We start from the raw sequence: 19,512 nt of genomic DNA, 5'->3' as shown, positions 1-19,512 counted from the left end.
CTGTCATGTTGAATGAAGTTTGAAACAGTTCTGGTAATGTGAACTTAGTAGCAATTGCCAATGCAGATGTGATCTACACTTGCACCGAGAGCAGTAATTTTTTTAGTTGTTAGGAAGGGAAATGGCTAAACAGGACTTACAAGATATAAAAAAACAAATTTTTAGTTTTGAACAACTTTGAGTATTACTGCGGTCAGCATAATGCTAACTTTAAAAAAAAAATAATAATAATATTGGCACTAAAAATGCTAATGTTTTGTTTTGGAAAGTAAGTGCAAGGTTTTTGTTTAATCTGTGGCCTTAGTGCGATTTCAATGAACAGAATTCTGGGTGTGGTGTGTGTGTGTTTGAACTCCTGCCTTCAGTAATATGAGAATGGTGCAATCAGAGTAATATGACCACAGCTCTCCAGTCACACTGCTGTCAAAGGTGCCTGATATTGCACCAAATGATCCAGGATAACTGGGGCATTTCTTGCATATCATTAGCTAGAGTGGGTGAGACTGCTAACTTCAGCAGCACTGCAGTGTTGGTGCCTGTGTTGCAGTGCTGGGATGTAAATACTCTTTTAGAAGCTGAAATAAAAATGTTATCCAAATCAGCAGACCAATGAGATCTATTGAGCTGCATTGGAAGTGATATTGTAACAGGATCCCACAGCTTTAGCAATGGCTTGCAAGTTACAAATGTTTTTAGTTTGGTTGTAGTGGTTTCCAAAATAAAAATTCCAATTTGTGAAACTGAGTCTTGTCTGAGGCTACTGCCGCCAGCACTGCAGTACAATGTACAAGTACTTTAATTCAGTAGAATATTTTGGCCTGCAAATTCTAGTTAAGTTTAATTTTTTTTGTCTTACAGAGAATTGGATAACAAAATAGTGAAGTGTTCAGAATATGATGGTCTTGTTGAACTGGCAACTATCTGTGCACTTTGCAATGATTCTTCTTTGGATTTTAATGAGGTATGAATCAAATATATAATCACTCATCAATTTCTCGACTCTGCATAAGAGGAGTCAAGATCAAGTACAGGTCAAGCAGGGCTGAAAGGTTGGAGTTGGGGGAGGGGGGGGTTGCGGGGCTGGGCAGGGTGGTGGAAGAGGAGGATGGAACTAGGCGAAGGAACAGATGCAAGAGGTGGATGGGTTGGGGGAAGAGGAGGGTAAAAAGGAAGATGGTGGTGGTGGAGGAGAGGGGGCAATCAGACACAGTGAAGGGTGTGCACCCATTATTCAATGATGGGTAACTTTACTCAGTCGGATTCCATTTCGAGGGGAGGGAGAATGGTGGATTTTTTTTGTGGGGGGGGGGGGGTGGAGGGTGTTGCAGAGAGCAGGTTACTGTTTGGTTTATAGCAAATGTTCATATTTTATGCCTAGTTGATCTGGAAGCGCAGACTAGCGCAATGCTACCGAAGTGGTGTATCTGCCATGACTTTGTGAATTCAAAGGTGATGGAACCTCACAAATCTTAAGTAAATTTTAAGATAACAAACAAAATGATGGTGGGGGGTGGGGGCAAAGTTTAGGGGGTAGATAGTTAAGATTTCTTACTTCACCCTTCAAGAGACTGGCAAAACTTTTAAGAGAAGCCTGTTTCCAGTCAACACTTGAGTATTCTTGTGTTGCAGTCCGAATGTGTCTCTTTGGTATTAGTGACTCAACATTAAACCTCACTTAAAACATTTCTCACCAAATTGGAACAGATATTAATTGTGTTGCATTATAATTCAAATTTCTAATACATCTTTGGTTTTGACTCTCAAAGAACTAGTCACAGTTAAACAACTATATGGGAGACGTATTCCAGTTGTGTTTCTGGTGTCACTGCATATATGAATTAGAGAAATCCATCCCTGCCCAACATGAAGTTTCTGATATAAAAACAGTGCTGGAAATACTCAGCAGGTCTGGCAGCATCTGTGGAGGGAGAAGCAGAGTTAACGTTTCAGGTCTGTGACCTTTCATCAGAATTGGCAAAGGTTAGAAATGTAATAGGTTTTAAGCAAGTGAAGTGGGGGTGGGGGGGGTGGTGCAAGAGAACAAAGGGAAGGTGTGTGATCAGTTAGAGAACAGGAGAGATTAGCTGACAAGGTCATGGTCAAGGGCAAAGGCAAAGGGAGTGTGCTAATGGTGTGGTGGAAGACAAAGCATTAGTGCAGAGAGTGTGTTAATGACAAAATAATGCACAGTTCTGTCCAAAAGCATCTGTAGTACTTTGCTTTTATTAAGTTTCTGATTTTTTTTTTTCTGATACATTTTTAACCCCCATTTTCAGACTAAAGGAGTGTATGAGAAGGTTGGGGAAGCCACTGAGACAGCTCTCTGTTGCTTGGCTGAAAAAATGAATGTGTTTGACACAGATCTGAAGAATCTATCCAAGATTGAGCGTGCCAATGCCTGCTGTACTGTAAGTTTTTAATTCTGAAGCAGTTTGCTTTCATTAAGAAACGAAATAGGAAATTTGGCTTAAAATATGTTTTGTTTCTCCAGGTCATCAAACAACTAATGAAGAAAGAGTTTACTTTGGAGTTCTCAAGAGACAGGAAATCTATGTCTGTGTACTGTTCCCCTAACAAACCCACACGTTCATCTATTGGCAACAAGATGTTCATCAAGGTAAAATGTTAATTCATTTATTTTTTTTTCTTCTACGTCTACTGTTCATCCTTTTGTGTTTTCACATTGGAGAAAATGATGTTTAGTACTGTCATTATAAATTGGCATCCATACTCCCAAGTAGTACCATGGGCAGGTTGACTTGTACTGTCCCAGTGACAATTTGGAGCAGACAATACTGCGTCTGTCTTGTGCTTGCAACCATTCCTTACTATTGATGAATAAGCTCAAACTGATGGAATTAATGTTGAGAGGCTGATTTGAGCTCATCAAATCCATGCTCTGAATTGGTTTGCAGACTGCCAAAATACCATAGAGAATGGTGGGGTCTATGCAATCAAGATGTGGTAAAGATACTGTAACTGTGTCTTGCTTTGTTTCCATAGGGTGCCCCTGAGGGTGTGATTGATAGATGCACGTATGTCCGTGTTGGAACCAATAAAGTTCCCCTCTCCACATCTATCAAAGAGAAGATTTTGACTGTTGTCAAAGAATGGGGTACTGGAAGGGACACACTGCGCTGCTTGGCACTGGCTACGCATGATAATCCTATCAGAAAAGAAGATATGAATCTGGAAGAGTCATCAAACTTCATTAACTATGAGGTTAGTATTGGGCAGAATAAAGAGCCTTAATATGATATAAAATCTTTACACAGGTAACTACTGTTTAAAAACTGAATACTGTCCATTGGATATAATGGAATAGCAGCCAAATGTATCCTAGTTAGAACATAAGGGGGTGGTCATTTCATAAGGCACAATAAATTCTCTTGCATCATTTTTAAGTGCACAGTAACATGTCTGTTCCAGGCACTCCTGAAGGAATTCTAACATCTCTTTTTTTACAAATGATATCTGAGAATCTAGTCTGCTTTAATAAATAAATTGAACAGTTGGCTTGCCAGTGAGATATGATTGTCCGTGTCTATGGATTTACACAACTCTAGTGTAGATCTCAAAGGTACAGTGGGAGATATAATAGACATCTGTTTTTTGTGTTGAATTGATTGCTGAAGGATTTGTTGAAACACAAATTTAGCCTGGACAAAGGTGTTTGGCACTGCACTGGAAATGGTGCAGGACACTTTGGTTTTTCCCTCTCTTCCCTCTCTTCAGTAATAGCAAAGTCCAAAAACAGGCTATGTATCTATAAGATGTGTCCAAGCAATTTTCTTCCATGGATCAGATCTCCCTGGCATGTAACCGAAGGGCTCCTTTGGTCCCATTCGGGTTCCAGGATCAAACCATGAGAGAGATTTGTAGCAGAAAAGGGGAAATGGCGTATGGATGAAGATCTGTGGCTGATTGGCCTGCCATTGATCACCCTGAGAGGAAGTCAGTGTAGCAGTCAGTGCGAAGCTTTGGTAGAGTATTTGGTGATGGGTTCTTGGGTTTGGGTGTTTAGAATATCCAGATGGCATAATGCAAACTTTTTTTTTAAAAGTATTCATCCACTACTTTAAAAGTAGGTGTCAATTGTATAGCTAAGTAGGAAAGTCTTGAGAGTTGATGACAACAAATAGAGTATGTTATCTGGTGGCTTGTCCAGACTGTGACGTTTCAGTGGATGAGTTTGCATTTGCCAGTACTGTGCCACCTAGTGGTCGCGTTGTCAGCAAATGAAGCTTTTTTACAATAACACAAGGGCAAGAAAATGTTTTTAAAATCATGGTGGAACATATTCAGACCACCCGCACACCCCATGCCACACACTCTTCATATGTCCATCATTATCCTCCTCAAACAGTTTTGAAATCACCACAGTGATGTTAGTATTTGAGTGGTCCTTGCTAGACAAGCACTTGACAGCTTAACAGTGCCCTGTGCTGGTGAAATGTCTGGTCTTGGTTAATTAGATTCCAAGGCTGCTCACATTTAGGGGTTCCAAACCCTTGTCCTTCAGTCCTCTAAACTCTCTGGATCTGCGTGAATGTGGTATTACCTTATTGGCAGAGAGGATGTAATCCATATTGAACAATTAGAATCTCTACCTGTATAGCTTTTTAGTTTGGTTTGAGTATGGTGATGGGTTCCATGTGTGCCAGACATCTAAATGACCAGAAAAAACACTCGTGGATTTCACTGCGCTGATGTGAGAAGTATTTAAGGAAAATGATGTACGTGGCAATTTATTACATGTAAAACTATTTGTCTGTCTGTCTCTGGCTGAAAGTGTTCCATTGCAACTTTTCAGCCTTTCTTTACCCTTGTTACGTTGTAAAATTCTCATTTTAGGTGTAACAGAATTGAAATATTTAACTTTGAGATAATTAAACCCATAAGTATCTATTAATTGAATGCATTTTAATTGATACAGCATTACACCATATTGATCATAGAATGGTTACACTACAGAAGGAGGCCATTCGGCTTGTCGTGTCTATGCCCGCCCTTTGTAAAAGTTAGTCCCATTCTCCCCCCCTGCATTTTTACCACATCACAGAGTAACTTGACTTCTGTCCCTTTAGTTAATCTTAGCGAGGGAGATAACTGGGTACTACAGTTGCTTGCTGCTTAGGAGGGGAAAGTTTCAGTCAGGGCTCCCTCTACTGATTGATTGTAACTCTTACTCAAAAGACCAGGTTACATACATGAGCGGCCAAGACTCATCGAACTGCACGCTGGCAAGACGGGAAGGTCAAGGGGTATAATTATGTTTACTGGCTTAAGAATTCTTTGTTGTGATTTTTATTTAATGGTGTGGTGATAAGATGTTACCCAATAAAGTAGTCCCTGTTAGACAAGTTCAAAAAAGACTGCATTAAGCTAGGTTTTTGGGGTAGAAACAGTTTGGGGTATCCAGTTAGCCTTGATGTGCCTAAACATTCCCTTTGTTTGAACATTGTAAAACTCCTAATATGCATGTAATGTTGTGACCTCTGGAGAGGTGTAGCAAAATGTTTTATAAAATGACAACCCTGTGTCCCATTTCAGGTTGGCCTGACATTTGTTGGATGTGTTGGTATGCTCGATCCACCAAGAACAGAGGTAGCTGCTTCAATCAAGATGTGCAGATATGCTGGCATCCGTGTCATTATGATCACTGGCGATAACAAGGGCACCGCTGTAGCCATTTGCCGTCGTATTGGTATCTTTGGAGAACGGGAAGATGTCTCTAAAAAAGCTTTCACTGGTCGTGAGTTTGATGAACTTCCCCCAGCAGAACAGAGAGACGCTTGCTTGACTGCTCGCTGCTTTGCTCGTGTAGAACCATCCCACAAGTCTAAGATTGTGGAGTTTTTACAAGCGTTTGATGAGATCACAGCCATGGTAAGAACGCTAGTTTTTGAAGTACTCCATTCTCCAATCATTCTTGCGTTGGGTGTGTTTTTTTTTTTCAAACTACTTTTGTCAGGTCTGGTTAAAGTGATTGCTGGGCTGGTTCCATGGGTTAATGTTTTCCTTACAGGCAATCAGCTTAAAGGCAACTGTCTTCATGGGGAGAAGAATAAATTTTACAGTTTCCCAGACTCAACACAACTGATGTTTATTGCATTAAACTTGTGATCACTTGCAATTATCGTGAAAGTGAAGTATTGCTCTTCCTCCATGCCTTAAATAAGCTTTGCTGAACATTTTCGTAAAGACTGACCCTTTAAGAAAGGCTTCTTTCATCAGAATAATTCATTTTCTACACAGTTTCGTGTATCGGATGCATTAGCTGTTCTGTTTGATGTATCAATACATTTATTCAATCAAAGTTCTGTTGAAGCTTAGTTCATGGGCTTCCTGATGACTCAGCTTCTAGTGAATGTTTAGCCACAAAGGCCAAGAAGATCCTTTGTCTGTGTGTTAAGCATATCACAGTAGGGGTGCTGCAGTTGGCTTCTACCTTGTGATTAAGGAAAAGGAATTCGGCCAACGTTTCCATTCCTGATCAAGCAGTGATTCCTGCTGAAAGTTCCCATTTTTAGACGTTGGGTGAAGACAGCATCGGGCTCCGCTCTGCCCACTTGGCAAAATAAAAAAAAAACTTAGAATCTAGGTTCCACTCTTCAAATAAAAAAGCCTTTATGGTGAATTACTGGGGATGCCTTAATCTAGCAAGAACTCGATGTCTTCAGGAAAAGTTTGGTGGAAAGGGGATGGGGGAATTTTTAAGACTTTTTGTATTTCAAGAAATTGTTCGTTTAATGCTATTTCATTCTGCTACTTTTCCATGTTAAAGCCCATCAGTTATTTTCGGACTCGAGAATTATTTCTAAAGCACAGTAAACAGTAATGGCTGTTTTAGAAATAGTTTTCCCTGTTCCTTAAAACTGTTGCTATTGGAGGGGTTGAGAAGCTGTAAATGTTGTAGCCCGGTTTTACTGTAATTATGAAATATTAAGTTGTTAAAAACTGATTTAAAAAAAAAAAAATGGGCGGCACAGTGGCGCAGTGGTTAGCACCGCAGCCTCACAGCTCCAGCGACCCGGGTTCAATTCTGGGTACTGCCTGTGTGGAGTTTGCAAGTTCTCCCTGTGTCTGCGTGGGTTTTCTCCGGGTGCTCCGGTTTCCTCCCACATGCCAAAGACTTGCAGGTTGATAGGTAAATTGGCCATGATAAATTGCCCCTAGTATAGGTAGGTGGTTGGGAAATATAGGGACAGTTGGGGATGTGGTAGGAATATGGAATTAGTGTAGGATTAGTATAAATGGGTGGTTGATGGTCGGCACAGACTCGGTGGGCCGAAGGGCCTGTTTCAGTGCTGTATCTCTAAATAAAAAAAATAAATAAAAGCTGACACCAAGATGAATGTGCATTTAAAAGTAACAGTTGGCCACTAAGCAATATCTTTTATCAGTGTAATGTATTGCTGCATCAGCTTGTTGTAACATACAGCTGCATTTTATTCTGGTGGCAGACTGGAAGGTGGGGGGAGATCCTGCTCAGTCCTCAGTCAGACCCATAAGGCATTTAACGGTGGGCAGCCAATTAACTGCAAGCCGTCAGGGACACCATCCCTTTAAGGGACGAGCTCCCTCCTCCAGAGCTGCCAACCAATCGGAAGGCTGCCAGCTCTGCAGTATTAGCAGCACCACTGGGAGCAGTGTTGACTGGCAGTACTGCAGGAGGTCCTGCAGTGTGAAGATGTCTAGAGACTCCAAAAAAGGCGAGTGGGGTCAGGATTGGCGAGGCCAGTCAGGCAGGTCTCAGCAGCAGGATTGGGGGGTGTTGGTGATGGTGATGGTTTTGGGGTGTGGGGAGGAGGGAGGTGGGGTGGTGGGTGTGGGCTCGGCTCTGGAGCAATTACTGCTGGGGGGTTGGAGGGATCCTTCAGGGGCCCTAGATTGGCCCAAAGGAGGAGCCACCCCCAATCCTGCTCCAAACCTGCTAGGAGGACGCCAGGCTTTAACTAGAAGAGTCTTCCCGCTAGTGGCGGGCCCCTCAGCCTTTGACCAAATTGAGGTGGAGGCTGGAAGAGGCCCTTAAGTGGCCATCCTCACCATTCCCTGTCCAGACAAAATGGCAGGGGGCCTAGGCAACATAGGGAATGGTGCACCCTGCCATTTTGTTGCCCTCCGCCTCTGCTTGCCTCCAAGGGCAGAACAAAATTCTGTCTATAATGTTGGGGCAACAGTCATGGAAATAGTTCATTATTCAGGGCACTGAGGTGCATACAAGGCATTCTTTCAGAAGATAAAGAAACACTTGAGCACACATCAGTCACATCCATCACTGCGTCTCCTCTAAATCTTTCTAAATTCCCACACCTAGATTGTTAACTACTTGACATCTGGCTGCTAGTTTCAATGGGGTCGATTCTCTACTTGCTGCCCGGTGTAAAACTGGTTTTGTGGATTGGTCGTCTATTATAGAAACCATCCAGTTTTCATTTCTATTACTTTTCCACATTGGCCAATCTATCTGCAATACCATTAAATTTACCTTTTTTTTATAATTGAGTATTGCTGAAAAAAGAGGCACGCTGTCGAAGCTTTTCATCTTGCACTCATCAGGACAGATGCAAGAATGCCAAATTTCCAAGGGAGCAGCAATTTATTCTGCTTGAGAAAAGGGTGTTGTTTGGTTGGCGAGTTGACTCTGGTCACGGCATTGCCATGGCGAATGCACTAGGGCACTATTGTCCTCCACGCTTTTGTTTAATTCAAAAAGCGCAATGCCTGGACATGTTCCTTTTGCCTGCAGAGGACAGATCCCTGCGTATGAATATGTGTAGCTTCTAGCAAGCGTAAGTGTGTCATGTTGCGAGCTCAACTGATCTTAAATTGGTTGTTGGTGAAATTCCTAGCACACTTGAGATTAGAGTCAGTTATACAGCACAGAAATAGGCCCTTTAGACCACTATGCACGCCAGCCATCAAGCCTATCTATTCTAATCCCATTTTCCAGCACTTGGCCCATAGCCTTGTATGCTATGGCGTTTCAAATGCTCATCTAAATACTTCTTAAATGTTGAGTCATAGTATTATACGGCACACAGGCCCTTCGGCCATCCCGCACCTATCTATTCTAATCCCATTCGTTCAGTAAATGCTGTCCAATCGTGAATTAAACAAAGCATGGGGAAACAATAGTTCCCTGGTGCATTCTCCATGGCAATGCCTTGACCAATCAGCACCCTTTTCTCATGCAGTATAAATTGTTGCTCCCTTTCAAATTTTGGCATTCTTGCATCTGTCCTGATGAGTGCAAGACAAAAAGCTTTGACAGCATATCTTTATTTCTCAGCAATACTGAAGTTCTGAACTACCAAGCGACTATTTTTATATTTCTTAGAATCCTGTGGTACATATCTAATAGAACTGGTGAAGAAAGGAACTTGAGGGTTGCCTGTTTGAATTAATTTCTTCTTCTTGCCCATGTTCTTCTGCTTTTCTTATTTAATTCAAAATTCAAGTTACATGTGTCCTGTGTATTTCTGAAGAGGCAAATAGTCACTGTGAGGCAAGTTCACTATTTGAAAGGAAGTGATTTGTCTTAAAGAAACAAATGTCAGTCTTCATAGAATGGCTTCCTCCTTGGCTGCACCATTCGACTCATCGGGCTTGTGTCAACTCTTTGAAAGAATTATTCAATTAATACCACTCTTCTGCCCTTTCCTAATAGCCCTACAAATTTCTCATCAAGTATTTATCCAATTTTCCTTTGAAAATTATTATTGCATCTGTTTGCACAACCCTTTCAGAGTGCATTCTAGATAATTTTGCTGCATTTAGAAAAAGAAAATTCCTCATGTCACTGGTTCTTTTGCAATTATCTTAAATCTGTGTCTTCTGGTTACTGACCTTTTTGCCACTGAAAACAGCTTCAAGACTCTTCATAAATTTTAACACAACAATCAAATCTCCCCTTCTCATCTGCTCGAAGGAGAACAACCTCAGTTTCTCTAATCTCTCTGTGACTGAAATCTTTCATCCCTTGTACCATTCTGTTAAATCTCCTCTGCACCCTATCTAAGGCTTTGACAACCAAAGGTGTCATGCCCAGAATTGGGCGCAATTGTCCTTACTCCAGCTACTACTTAACCAGTTATTTATAAAGGTTTTGTATAACTTCCTTGCTTTTGTACTCTCTGTCTCTATTAAAAAGGCATACTGGATCCTTGACTTTATTAACAGTGTTACGGACAGGTGGTAAGCAGTGTGGGTGGTTCCCACTGTTCCCACTCCCAACTAACCGCAATCAGGTTTTGTTTAAAATGATAGCCTGTGAGTGTTTTACTTGCTAAATAATCAGACCGTGACCTGTTTTTTCTTGTAGCTTTAAACACAGAAGATTAACTACTTATTGAACAATATTCATTCCCCGAAATATTCGCAACATCACTCATGCACGCATTCACCTTTGCATGCACTCTCGTAGATAGATAGAAGGTAAGAGTTCAAGGTGTGGTAGGTGTTCGTGGTTTATGGTAAACCTGTTGAATCTTCTAAGTAGGATAGTCTCTTTTAAAGATGCAGGCCTGGGTTGTTTGTAGTTTTGACTTGTTGAGGTGTTGTAGATTTCTGGTAGTTGAGATTTCAGATTGGAGGTGGCAGTCACTTTCAGTTCTCTACTGCACCAGGTTGAAGTGTAGAATCAGCAGAACTTCTTGTTTAGGCTAGGTCTTTCCACAGCTCTTGGCTAGACTCCTTCTGTGAAGCTATGATCTCTCCCTCTCTCTCCAGAAGGTTGCCGTTTCAGTTCAAAATCCATCAAATTAGAGTCTGTTAGTTGACACATGGCCCTCTCCCCAGGTGTAACCACACACTGGATCAGGATATGGAATCCATGGCCATCAATTGATGTCTGGATAGGTGTAATCCTGTAATGATGTGGCTGCTTCACATTTTTGATTCAGAAGAACCCATTCAATTTAGGAATGACTCTTGATGGTTTCAGGATGGGTGTATCCTTTCGAGGCAGTGAGACAGTTTGAATATACAGCCCTAGTCAACTGACCTTCAGTGAACATTTGGCAGCACATTGTCCACTTTTTAAAGAAAAAGTAAATTTCAAGATTCCACATTGAATAAAGTTTGTATCTTAAAAGTAGGAATATGATGTCTTTGCTGAACTTGACAACAGCCTTCTCCACATATCCTGCCACCTTCAAAGACTTGTGTATGTACAACCCCAAGGCTGTTTCTGCACCCTCTTTAAAATTGTACCATTTAGTTTATATCGTCTCTCCTCATTCTTCCTACCAAAATGAATCACTTCACACTTCTCTGCATTAAATTCCATCTGCCATGTGTGCGCCCATTTCAGGAGTCTACCTGTGTCCTCCCAAACTGCTGTTAACTCCGTTACCATTAATATACATCAAAAAGAGCAGTGGTCCCAACACTGACCCCTGGGGGACGCCACTGTGTACCTTCCCGCCCCCCCCGGTGAAATATGTAAAAGAGCCACCATTAATCTCTGCTTTCTGTCTTAGCTAATTTTGTATCCACAGAGTCACTGCTCCTTTAATCCCATGGGATTCAATTTTGCTAACAAGTGATACTTTATCAAACATTTTTAAAGTCCATATGCACAACCTTAAACTGCACTAGGCTGATCAACCCTTTTGATTACTTCATCCAAGAACTCAATCAAGTTTGTCGAACATGATTTTTCTTCAACAAATATGTGCTGGCTTTCATTTTATTAACCTGTATTTTACCAAGTGACAATTCATTTTGTCCCAGATTAATGCGTGTCAACGTTTTCCCTCCACATATACTTGCTGGCTTGTTAAGAAGATTGAAGGCAAAGCCTCTGCAATTTCCACCCTTCCTTCAGCAACCTAGGATGCATCCCATTTGGACTGGGTGACTTTTCTACTTAGAAGTCTGCCAACCTTTTAAGCGTCTACTCCTTATCTCTTTTTATCCTATCCAATTTGTCTACCACCTCTTCCTTTTCCTGTGACATTGGCAGCAGCATCCTTAATGAAGACCGATGCAGAGGACTGATTTTAGTACCTCAGCCATGCCCTCTGTATAAGATCTCCTTTTTGATTGTAAATCAGCCTCACCCTTCCTTTTGACTATCCTTTTTTACTATCCATATATTTACAATAGACTTTAGGGTTCCCTTTTATGGTACCTGCCAATCTATTCTCATGCACTCGCTTTGCCCTGCTTTCCTTTTTCATTTCTCCCCTGCATTCTTTGTGTTCAGCTTGACTGTTTACTGAATTACAAACCCAACATTTATCATGAGCTGTCTTTTCCTTTTTCATTTTAATCTTTACCCATCATTTATTTTCTGACATTTTTAATTAAAAATTCATTGCATTTTACTTCCTGGTTTGCTGACTGAGTATACTTCAATGTGATTGGCTGCATACCCTCCTTGATGACCTCTTATTGCTGGATGCCTGGAGATCCCCTTGACTTGGCACCAGATTCAAACTGACCTTGAAAAGGAAATCAGTGCCACAGATATCACTAGATCTTTGTGGACATCTTTCTTTAAGGTCAGCGGTAAGTGTTGCTGTGAGAAATTCAGGCCATTGTCACATGTTTTATTTATACTTGTGTTTTCGTTTAGTATCCCTTTAAATCCTATTTGTTTATTATTTAGGTATGCCAGATTTTTATTTAATGCAATTTGGAACCCTTTATGTTGGTGACTGCTACTTAATTTTAATTTTATCCTCTTTGCATTACTGATTATTTGTATGTTAACTTTTGCAGTTGCCACTTGGTTTAAATTAGTTAGCACCTCCTTCCCCCTCTGTACCAATGTCTTTTTTTTAATATATAGTCTTCACTGTTTGCAACAGTGTCAGTCATGGATTAATTGGCACCACTATTACCTCTGACTCAGAAGGTTGTGGGTTCAAGTCGCACTCCAGAACTTGAGCACAAAACTCTATGCTGACACTCCGGGACCGTTCTGAGGGGAGTATTGCACTGCTGGAGGTGCTTTCTTTTAGATGTATTAAACTGAGGCCCTGTCCACCCTTTCAAGTGAACGTACAATATCTATGGGCACTATTTGAAGAGCAGCAGGGGAGTTACCACAGGTGTCCTGGCTATTATTGATCCCTCAATCAACATCACAAAAACAGATTACCTGGTTGTTATCACATTGCTGTTGTGGGTGCTTGCTGTGCACAAACTGGCTGCTGCATTTCCTACATTACAATGGTTACATTTCAAAAGTACTTCATTGGCTGTAAAGTGTGAGACACCTGGTGGCCATGAAAGGCGCTATATAAATGCAAAAGTACTGCAGGTGCTGGAAATCTTAAATAAAAACAGAAAATGCTGGAAATACTCCAAGTCTGGAGGCATCTGTGGAGACAACTGTTAACATTTCAGATTGATGAGTCTTCATCATATAAATGCATGTCTTTCTTTAAAGTCTTTCAACCCACTGCACTTCAATAGATATTCCTCTAGTGCATATACCCCTCAGACATGCTAGTTACCACTGGTCAGTCAGCTTCCAGCCACAGTAATTAACAGCTAGTCAGGGATCCACTTACAACTGATTGACTGTTGACTGCCACTGACTTTACCTTTTTAAAAAAAATAATAACCCAGTTTTATAACTTAGTGATTAGATTATACATCAGCATAAAATGTATTTACTTGTTAGGGAATTGTTTTCATTGTCATAAAGTGGTCTGTGGCCAAACTGAAATGATGGCAATGATGCCCTATTAATTTCTATATCCTGTTTGCTCAGCTATTTTGCTCTTAAGTATTTAGATCCTGGTAAAAAGCCACCTTCAAATAATCAACCATATTTGTAATTTTTGGATGCTGCCTTGAACTTTTCAATCGCTGAATGTTGTACAGTATTGCAAAAAAATTTTCTTGAAGTCACCTATTTTCATATACCAAATAAGACGTTCACCTAGTTGAATTGTTTTTTTTCTGGTCTTTAGACTGGTGATGGTGTGAATGATGCTCCTGCCCTAAAGAAGGCAGAGATTGGAATTGCCATGGGATCTGGTACTGCTGTAGCAAAATCTGCCTCTGAAATGGTACTAGCTGATGACAATTTCTCCACAATCGTAGCAGCGGTAGAGGAAGGCCGTGCTATCTATAACAACATGAAACAATTTATTCGCTACCTCATCTCTTCCAATGTTGGCGAAGTAGTCTGGTAAGTAAGAGGTCCTACTTTTATGCAATTATCATTCCCAGTTGCAATTAATTATTTCATTAATGAAAAAAAATTGAAAAGCAAATCATTCAAGATTGTGAAGCAAATTTAAAAATTAATCTGTGAAAATATCTTCACTGTGGCAAATGGTTCAAGTACTAAGAAACAAGAATAGTTTTAAAAAACATCAAGAAGCGAAGTTGTGAAATAGGTTATTGAGGAAGATCACAGAACTAAATCATAGAAATAAGCTTGACAGTGAACTGCATACCTGCAAGAAAGAGGATAAAAGGTATGATGAGAATATATCTAGATGTTTTAAAATAAAGTTTGTGCACAAACAGTTTTAAATCAAATAGTCGTTTGACATTGTACTGCTGAACTACAAGAAAGCCCCCAGCGAGTTAACATCCGTAGCACTTAAAACAGCCAGAGGTGCTGCACAAAGAACAGCCAGGCACTATGCAAATGACTACTGGCAACACCTATGCAGTCATATTGAGCTGGCCTCAGACACCGGAAACATCAGAGGAATGTATGATGGCATTAAGAGAGCTTTTGGGCCAACCATCAAGAAGATCGTCCCCCTCAAATCTAAATCGGGACATAATCACTGACCAACGCAAACAAATGGACCGCTGGGTTGAACACTACCTAGAACTGTACTCCAGGGAGAATGTTGTCACTGAGACTGCCCTCAATGCAGCCCAGCCTCTACCAGTCATGGATGAGCTGGACATACAGCCAACAAAATCGGAACTCAGTAATGCCATTGATTCTCTAGCCAGCGGAAAAGCCCCTGGGAAGGACGGCATTACCCCTGAAATAATCAAGAGTGCTAAGCCTGCTATACTCTCAGCACTCTACGAACTGCTTTGCCTGTGCTGGGACAAGGGTACAGTACCACAGGACATGCTCGATGCCAATATCATCACCCTCTTTAAAAACAAAGGTGACCGCGGTGACTGCAACAACTACCGTGGAATTTCCCTGCTCAGCATAATGGGGAAAGTCTTTGCTCGAGTCTCTTTAAACAGGCTCCAGAAGCTGGCCGAGCGTGTCTACCCTGAGGCACAGTGTGGCTTTCGAGCAGAGAGATCGACCATTGACATGCTGTTCTCCCTTCGTCAGCTACAGGAGAAATGCCGCGAACAACAGATGCCCCTCTACGTTGCTTTCATTGATCTCACCAAAGCCTTTGACCTCGTCAGCAGACGTCGTCTCTTCAGACTACTAGAAAAGATCGGATGTCCACCAAAGCTAATAAGTATCATCACCTCATTCCATGACAATATAAAAGGCACAATTCAGCATAGCGGCGCCTCATCAGACCCCTTTCCTATCCTGAGTGGCGTGAAACAGGGCTGTGATCTCGCACCTACACTGTTTGGGATTTTCTTCTCCCTGCTGCTCTCTCATGCGTTCAAGTCTTCAGAAGAAGGAATTTTCCTCCACGCAAGATCAGGTGGCAGGTTGTTCAACCTTGCCCGTCTAAGAGCGAAGACCAAAGTACGGAAAGTCCTCATCAGGGAACTCCTCTTTGCTGACGATGCTGCATTAACATCTCACACTGAAGAGTGTCTGCAGAGTCTCATCGACAGGTTTGCGGCTGCCTGAAATGAATTTGGCCTAACCAGCCGCCTCAAGAAAACGAACATCATGGGACAGGACGTCAGTAATGCTCCATCCATCAATATCGGTGACCACGCTCTGGAAGTGGTTCAAGAGTTCACCTACCTAGACTCAACTATCACCAGTAACCTGTCTCTAGATGCAGAAATCAACAAGCGCATGGGAAAGGCTTCCACTGCTATGTCCAGACTGGCCAAGAGAGTGTGGGGAAAATGGCGCACTGACACGTAACACAAAAGTCCGAGTTTATCAAGCCTGTGTCCTCGGTACCTTGCTCTACGGCAGCGAGGCCTGGACAACGTATGTCAGCCAAGAGCGACGTCTCAATTTATTCCATCTTCACTGCCTCCGGAGAATCCTTGGCATCAGGTGGCAGGACCGTATCTCCAACACAGAAGTCCTCGAGGCAGCCAACATCCCCAGCTTATACACCCTACTGAGTCAGCGGCGCTTGAGATGGCTTGGCCATGTGAGCCGCATGGAAGATGGCAGTATCCCCAAGGACACATTGTACAGCGAGCTCGCCACTGGTATCAGACCCACCGGCTGTCCATGTCTCCGCTTTAAAGACTTCTGCAAACGCGACATGAAGTCCTGTGACATTGATCACAAGTCGTGGGAGTCAGTTGCCAGTGATCGCCAGAGCTGGCGGGCAGCCATAAAGGTGGGGCTAAAGTGTGGCGAGTCAGAGAGACTTAGCAGTTGGCAGGAAAAAAGACAGAAGCGCAAGGGGAGAGCCAACTGCAAAACAGCCCTGACAACCAATTTTATCTGCTGCACCTGTGGAAGAGTCTGTCACTCTAGTATTGGCCTTTATAGCCACTCCAGGCGCTGCTCCACAAACCACTGTCCACCTGCAGGCGCTTGCCCATTGTCTCCCGGAGACAAGGAGGCCAAAGAAGAAGTACAGAACTTGAATATTGCCGAAAATAGAGACATGTTGTCGAAGCTTTTTGTCTTGTGCTCATTACGCTGAGAACCAATTTAAGTTTGTCTGGGCTCCCAGTGTGGCTCATTTGTGTGTACTGGAAGCTACATATATTAATACACAGGGCCCTGTTCTTTGCAAACAGAATATGTACAAAAGTTGCGCCTGTTTCAGCTAAACAAAATAAGTGACAGCCATTCACTCGTGCATTCTCCATGGCAACGCCTCTACCAATCAGAGTTCACTTGCCAACCAATCAGCGCACTCTTCTCATGCAGTATAAAGTTGTTTTCCCTCACATTGATATTCTGAGGAATGTCCTGATGAGTGCAAGACGAAAAGCTTAGACAACATGTCTCCATTTTCAGCAATACTCTAGTTTTAAATCAGTTATTAGTATTGTTAAATCAGCTCATGCATATCCACTGAAGTTGCAAAACTAATAATTTCAGTTGGTAGGGAAGAATTAACCAGTTCTCATTGAGGATGCTAGGTGGAGCATAGAATCTTAAGTGGCAAAAGCCCTGGAAGCCTAATAACCAATCCCACCAACCTGGCTTCTCACCAAACCTTTTATCCTCTTTCTTGCAGGTATACAGTTCACTGTCCAGCTTATTTCTATAATTTGGTTCTGTGATCTTCCTCAATAACCTGTTTCACAACTTTGCTTAATTTTTTAAACTATTTTTGTTTCTTAGTACTTGAACCATTTGCTGCAGTGAAGACATTTTCCCAGATTAATTTTTAGTTTGCTTCACAATCTTGAAAACTTGAATTGGGTCATACCAAAGACTCCCTTTTTCCAATGAAAATGAGCCAAATTCTTTAAGTTGTTGAAATAATGTAAATTCTGATGCTACTGAATTCTCTTTGGGGTTTGTCTCTTGTAATAAGGGCAATAATAAACTTCCTATGATTTCTGTGAGCAGAGCTTCATGCAATACTGTGAAAATCTAACATTTGGTAACAGTGTAAACTTTTGTGAGTTGGACATATTTCTGCCCCTGCCACAGTACCAAAATGGCCCTTATCAATTTCACAAATGACATCCTATGTGACTGACGGTGGTGAACTATCCTTCCTCGTTCTTCTTGACCTATCTGCAGCCTTTGACATGATTAACTACACCATCCTCCTCCAACGACTCTAGACTGTTGTCCAGCTAGGTGGGCCTGCACTCACCTGCGACCATTCTTATTTATCCAGTCAGAGCCAAAGAATCACATGCAATGACTTCTCTTCTCGGGCCCGCACCATATCCTCTGGTGTTGCCCAAGGATCTATCCTTGGTCCATTTCTTGTACTCATTTACGTATTGCCTCTCAACGGCATCATCTGAAAACAGTGCCAGTTTCCACATGTAGGCTGGTGACACCCAGTCAACCTCGCCACCACTTCCCTCGACCCCTCCACTGTCTCTCAATTGTCTGACATGGATGAGCAAAAATTCCTCCAACTAAATGTTGGAAAGGCTGAAGCTATTGTCCTCGATCGCTGCCACAAACTCTGCTCCCTAGTGACCAATTCCATCCCTCTCCATGGCAACACTCTGAGGCTGAGCCAGACTGTTCACAACCTTGGTGTTGTTTGTGACCCTGACTTGGACTTCCACGCCCACACCATTATTGAGACCACCTATTTCCACTTCCATAACATTGTCAGGCTCTACCCCTGCCTCTGTTCATCTGCTGCTGAAACTGATCCATGCTGTTGTTACCTGTAGACTTGACTATTCCAACACATTCCTGGCCAGCCTCCTATCTTTCATCCTCCGTAAACTTGAGGTCATTCAAAACTTTGCCCATTTCCTAACTCTCTCAAAGTCCCATTCCACTCATCACCCCTGCACTCGCTGGCCTATGTTGGCACCTGGTTAAACAATACCTCAATTTTAAAATTCTCACCCTTGTTTTCAAATTCCCTCCATGGCCTCACCCCTCGTTATCCCTATAAACTCCTCCGATGTTGGCACTCCTCCAATTCTGGTCTCTTGAACATCCCCAATTTTAATCACTGCCGTTGGCGATTGTGCCTTCAGCTGCAAAGGCCCTAAGTTCTTGAATTCCCTTCTTAAACCTCACTGCGTCACTACCTTCCTTTCTTCCTTAAAGGTGCTCCTTAAAGCTTATCTCTTTGACTAAGCTTTAGGTCATCTTTCCTAGTAACTCCTTATGTAGCTTAGTATCAAAATTTGTTTGATAACATGCTGTGAAACACCTTAATTTATAATGTTAATGGTGCTATGTAAATGCAAGTTACTGTTGCAGGTTATTTTGTTGTACTTTCAAAGAGGGCAAAACTGACCCAGCTATACAAGACTTAAACAATTATCAGTAATCAAAAAAATAATGGAAACCATAGCAGGAGCTATAATAGATTACTAAAACCAACACAGATTAAAAGAGGAATGTCTTGCTTAGCAAACCATTTTGACTTCTTTGAGGACATAATAAATTGGGTAGTTTGCCTTTCTATAATATAGTTTATTTAGACTCGTTGACAAGGTCCCACTTGAGAGGCTACTGATAACTCAAATACTTGGTAATACAAGGAAGAATGTGGGAATGGAGGAGAAATAAGAAACTGAGCATTGCCCAAAGTGTAGTATTGGGTGGAGAATGTAATTGAGTTTTTGTGGAACGATGTAGACCAGTTATGAAATTTAACGCAGGCAAATGCAAAGTATTGCCTACTGGAAGAAATAATGAACATCCGTGATTTACAAGATGAGGACTGAATTAACACAGGAAAACTTTGAAAAAAAACTTGATTGACATAAATTTGTCATGTTCACTGT

General features: G+C 41.8%; 1 protein-coding gene across 2 annotated transcripts in view; it reads left to right on the top strand.

Moving 5' to 3' along the window:
* LOC137382695 (sarcoplasmic/endoplasmic reticulum calcium ATPase 2) overlaps positions 1-19,512 on the top strand; it is a 108,481-nt gene that overhangs the window by 73,428 nt on the left and 15,541 nt on the right. For both annotated transcript variants that reach the window (XR_010977260.1, XM_068054985.1), the window contains exons 10-15: positions 859-961; positions 2,277-2,408; positions 2,492-2,617; positions 3,004-3,222; positions 5,554-5,889; positions 13,935-14,155. Coding sequence is in view for 1 of the 2 variants with exons in the window: in XM_068054985.1 (XP_067911086.1) it covers positions 859-961; positions 2,277-2,408; positions 2,492-2,617; positions 3,004-3,222; positions 5,554-5,889; positions 13,935-14,155 (1,137 nt within the window). In the remaining variant the exon portion in view is untranslated. The remainder of the gene's footprint in view (positions 1-858; positions 962-2,276; positions 2,409-2,491; positions 2,618-3,003; positions 3,223-5,553; positions 5,890-13,934; positions 14,156-19,512) is intronic.

The sequence above is a fragment of the Heterodontus francisci genome, chromosome 23 (assembly GCF_036365525.1).
Source record: "Heterodontus francisci isolate sHetFra1 chromosome 23, sHetFra1.hap1, whole genome shotgun sequence".
Taxonomy (NCBI): Eukaryota; Metazoa; Chordata; class Chondrichthyes; order Heterodontiformes; family Heterodontidae; genus Heterodontus; species Heterodontus francisci.
This window is presented reverse-complemented; position numbering and strand designations above follow the sequence as displayed.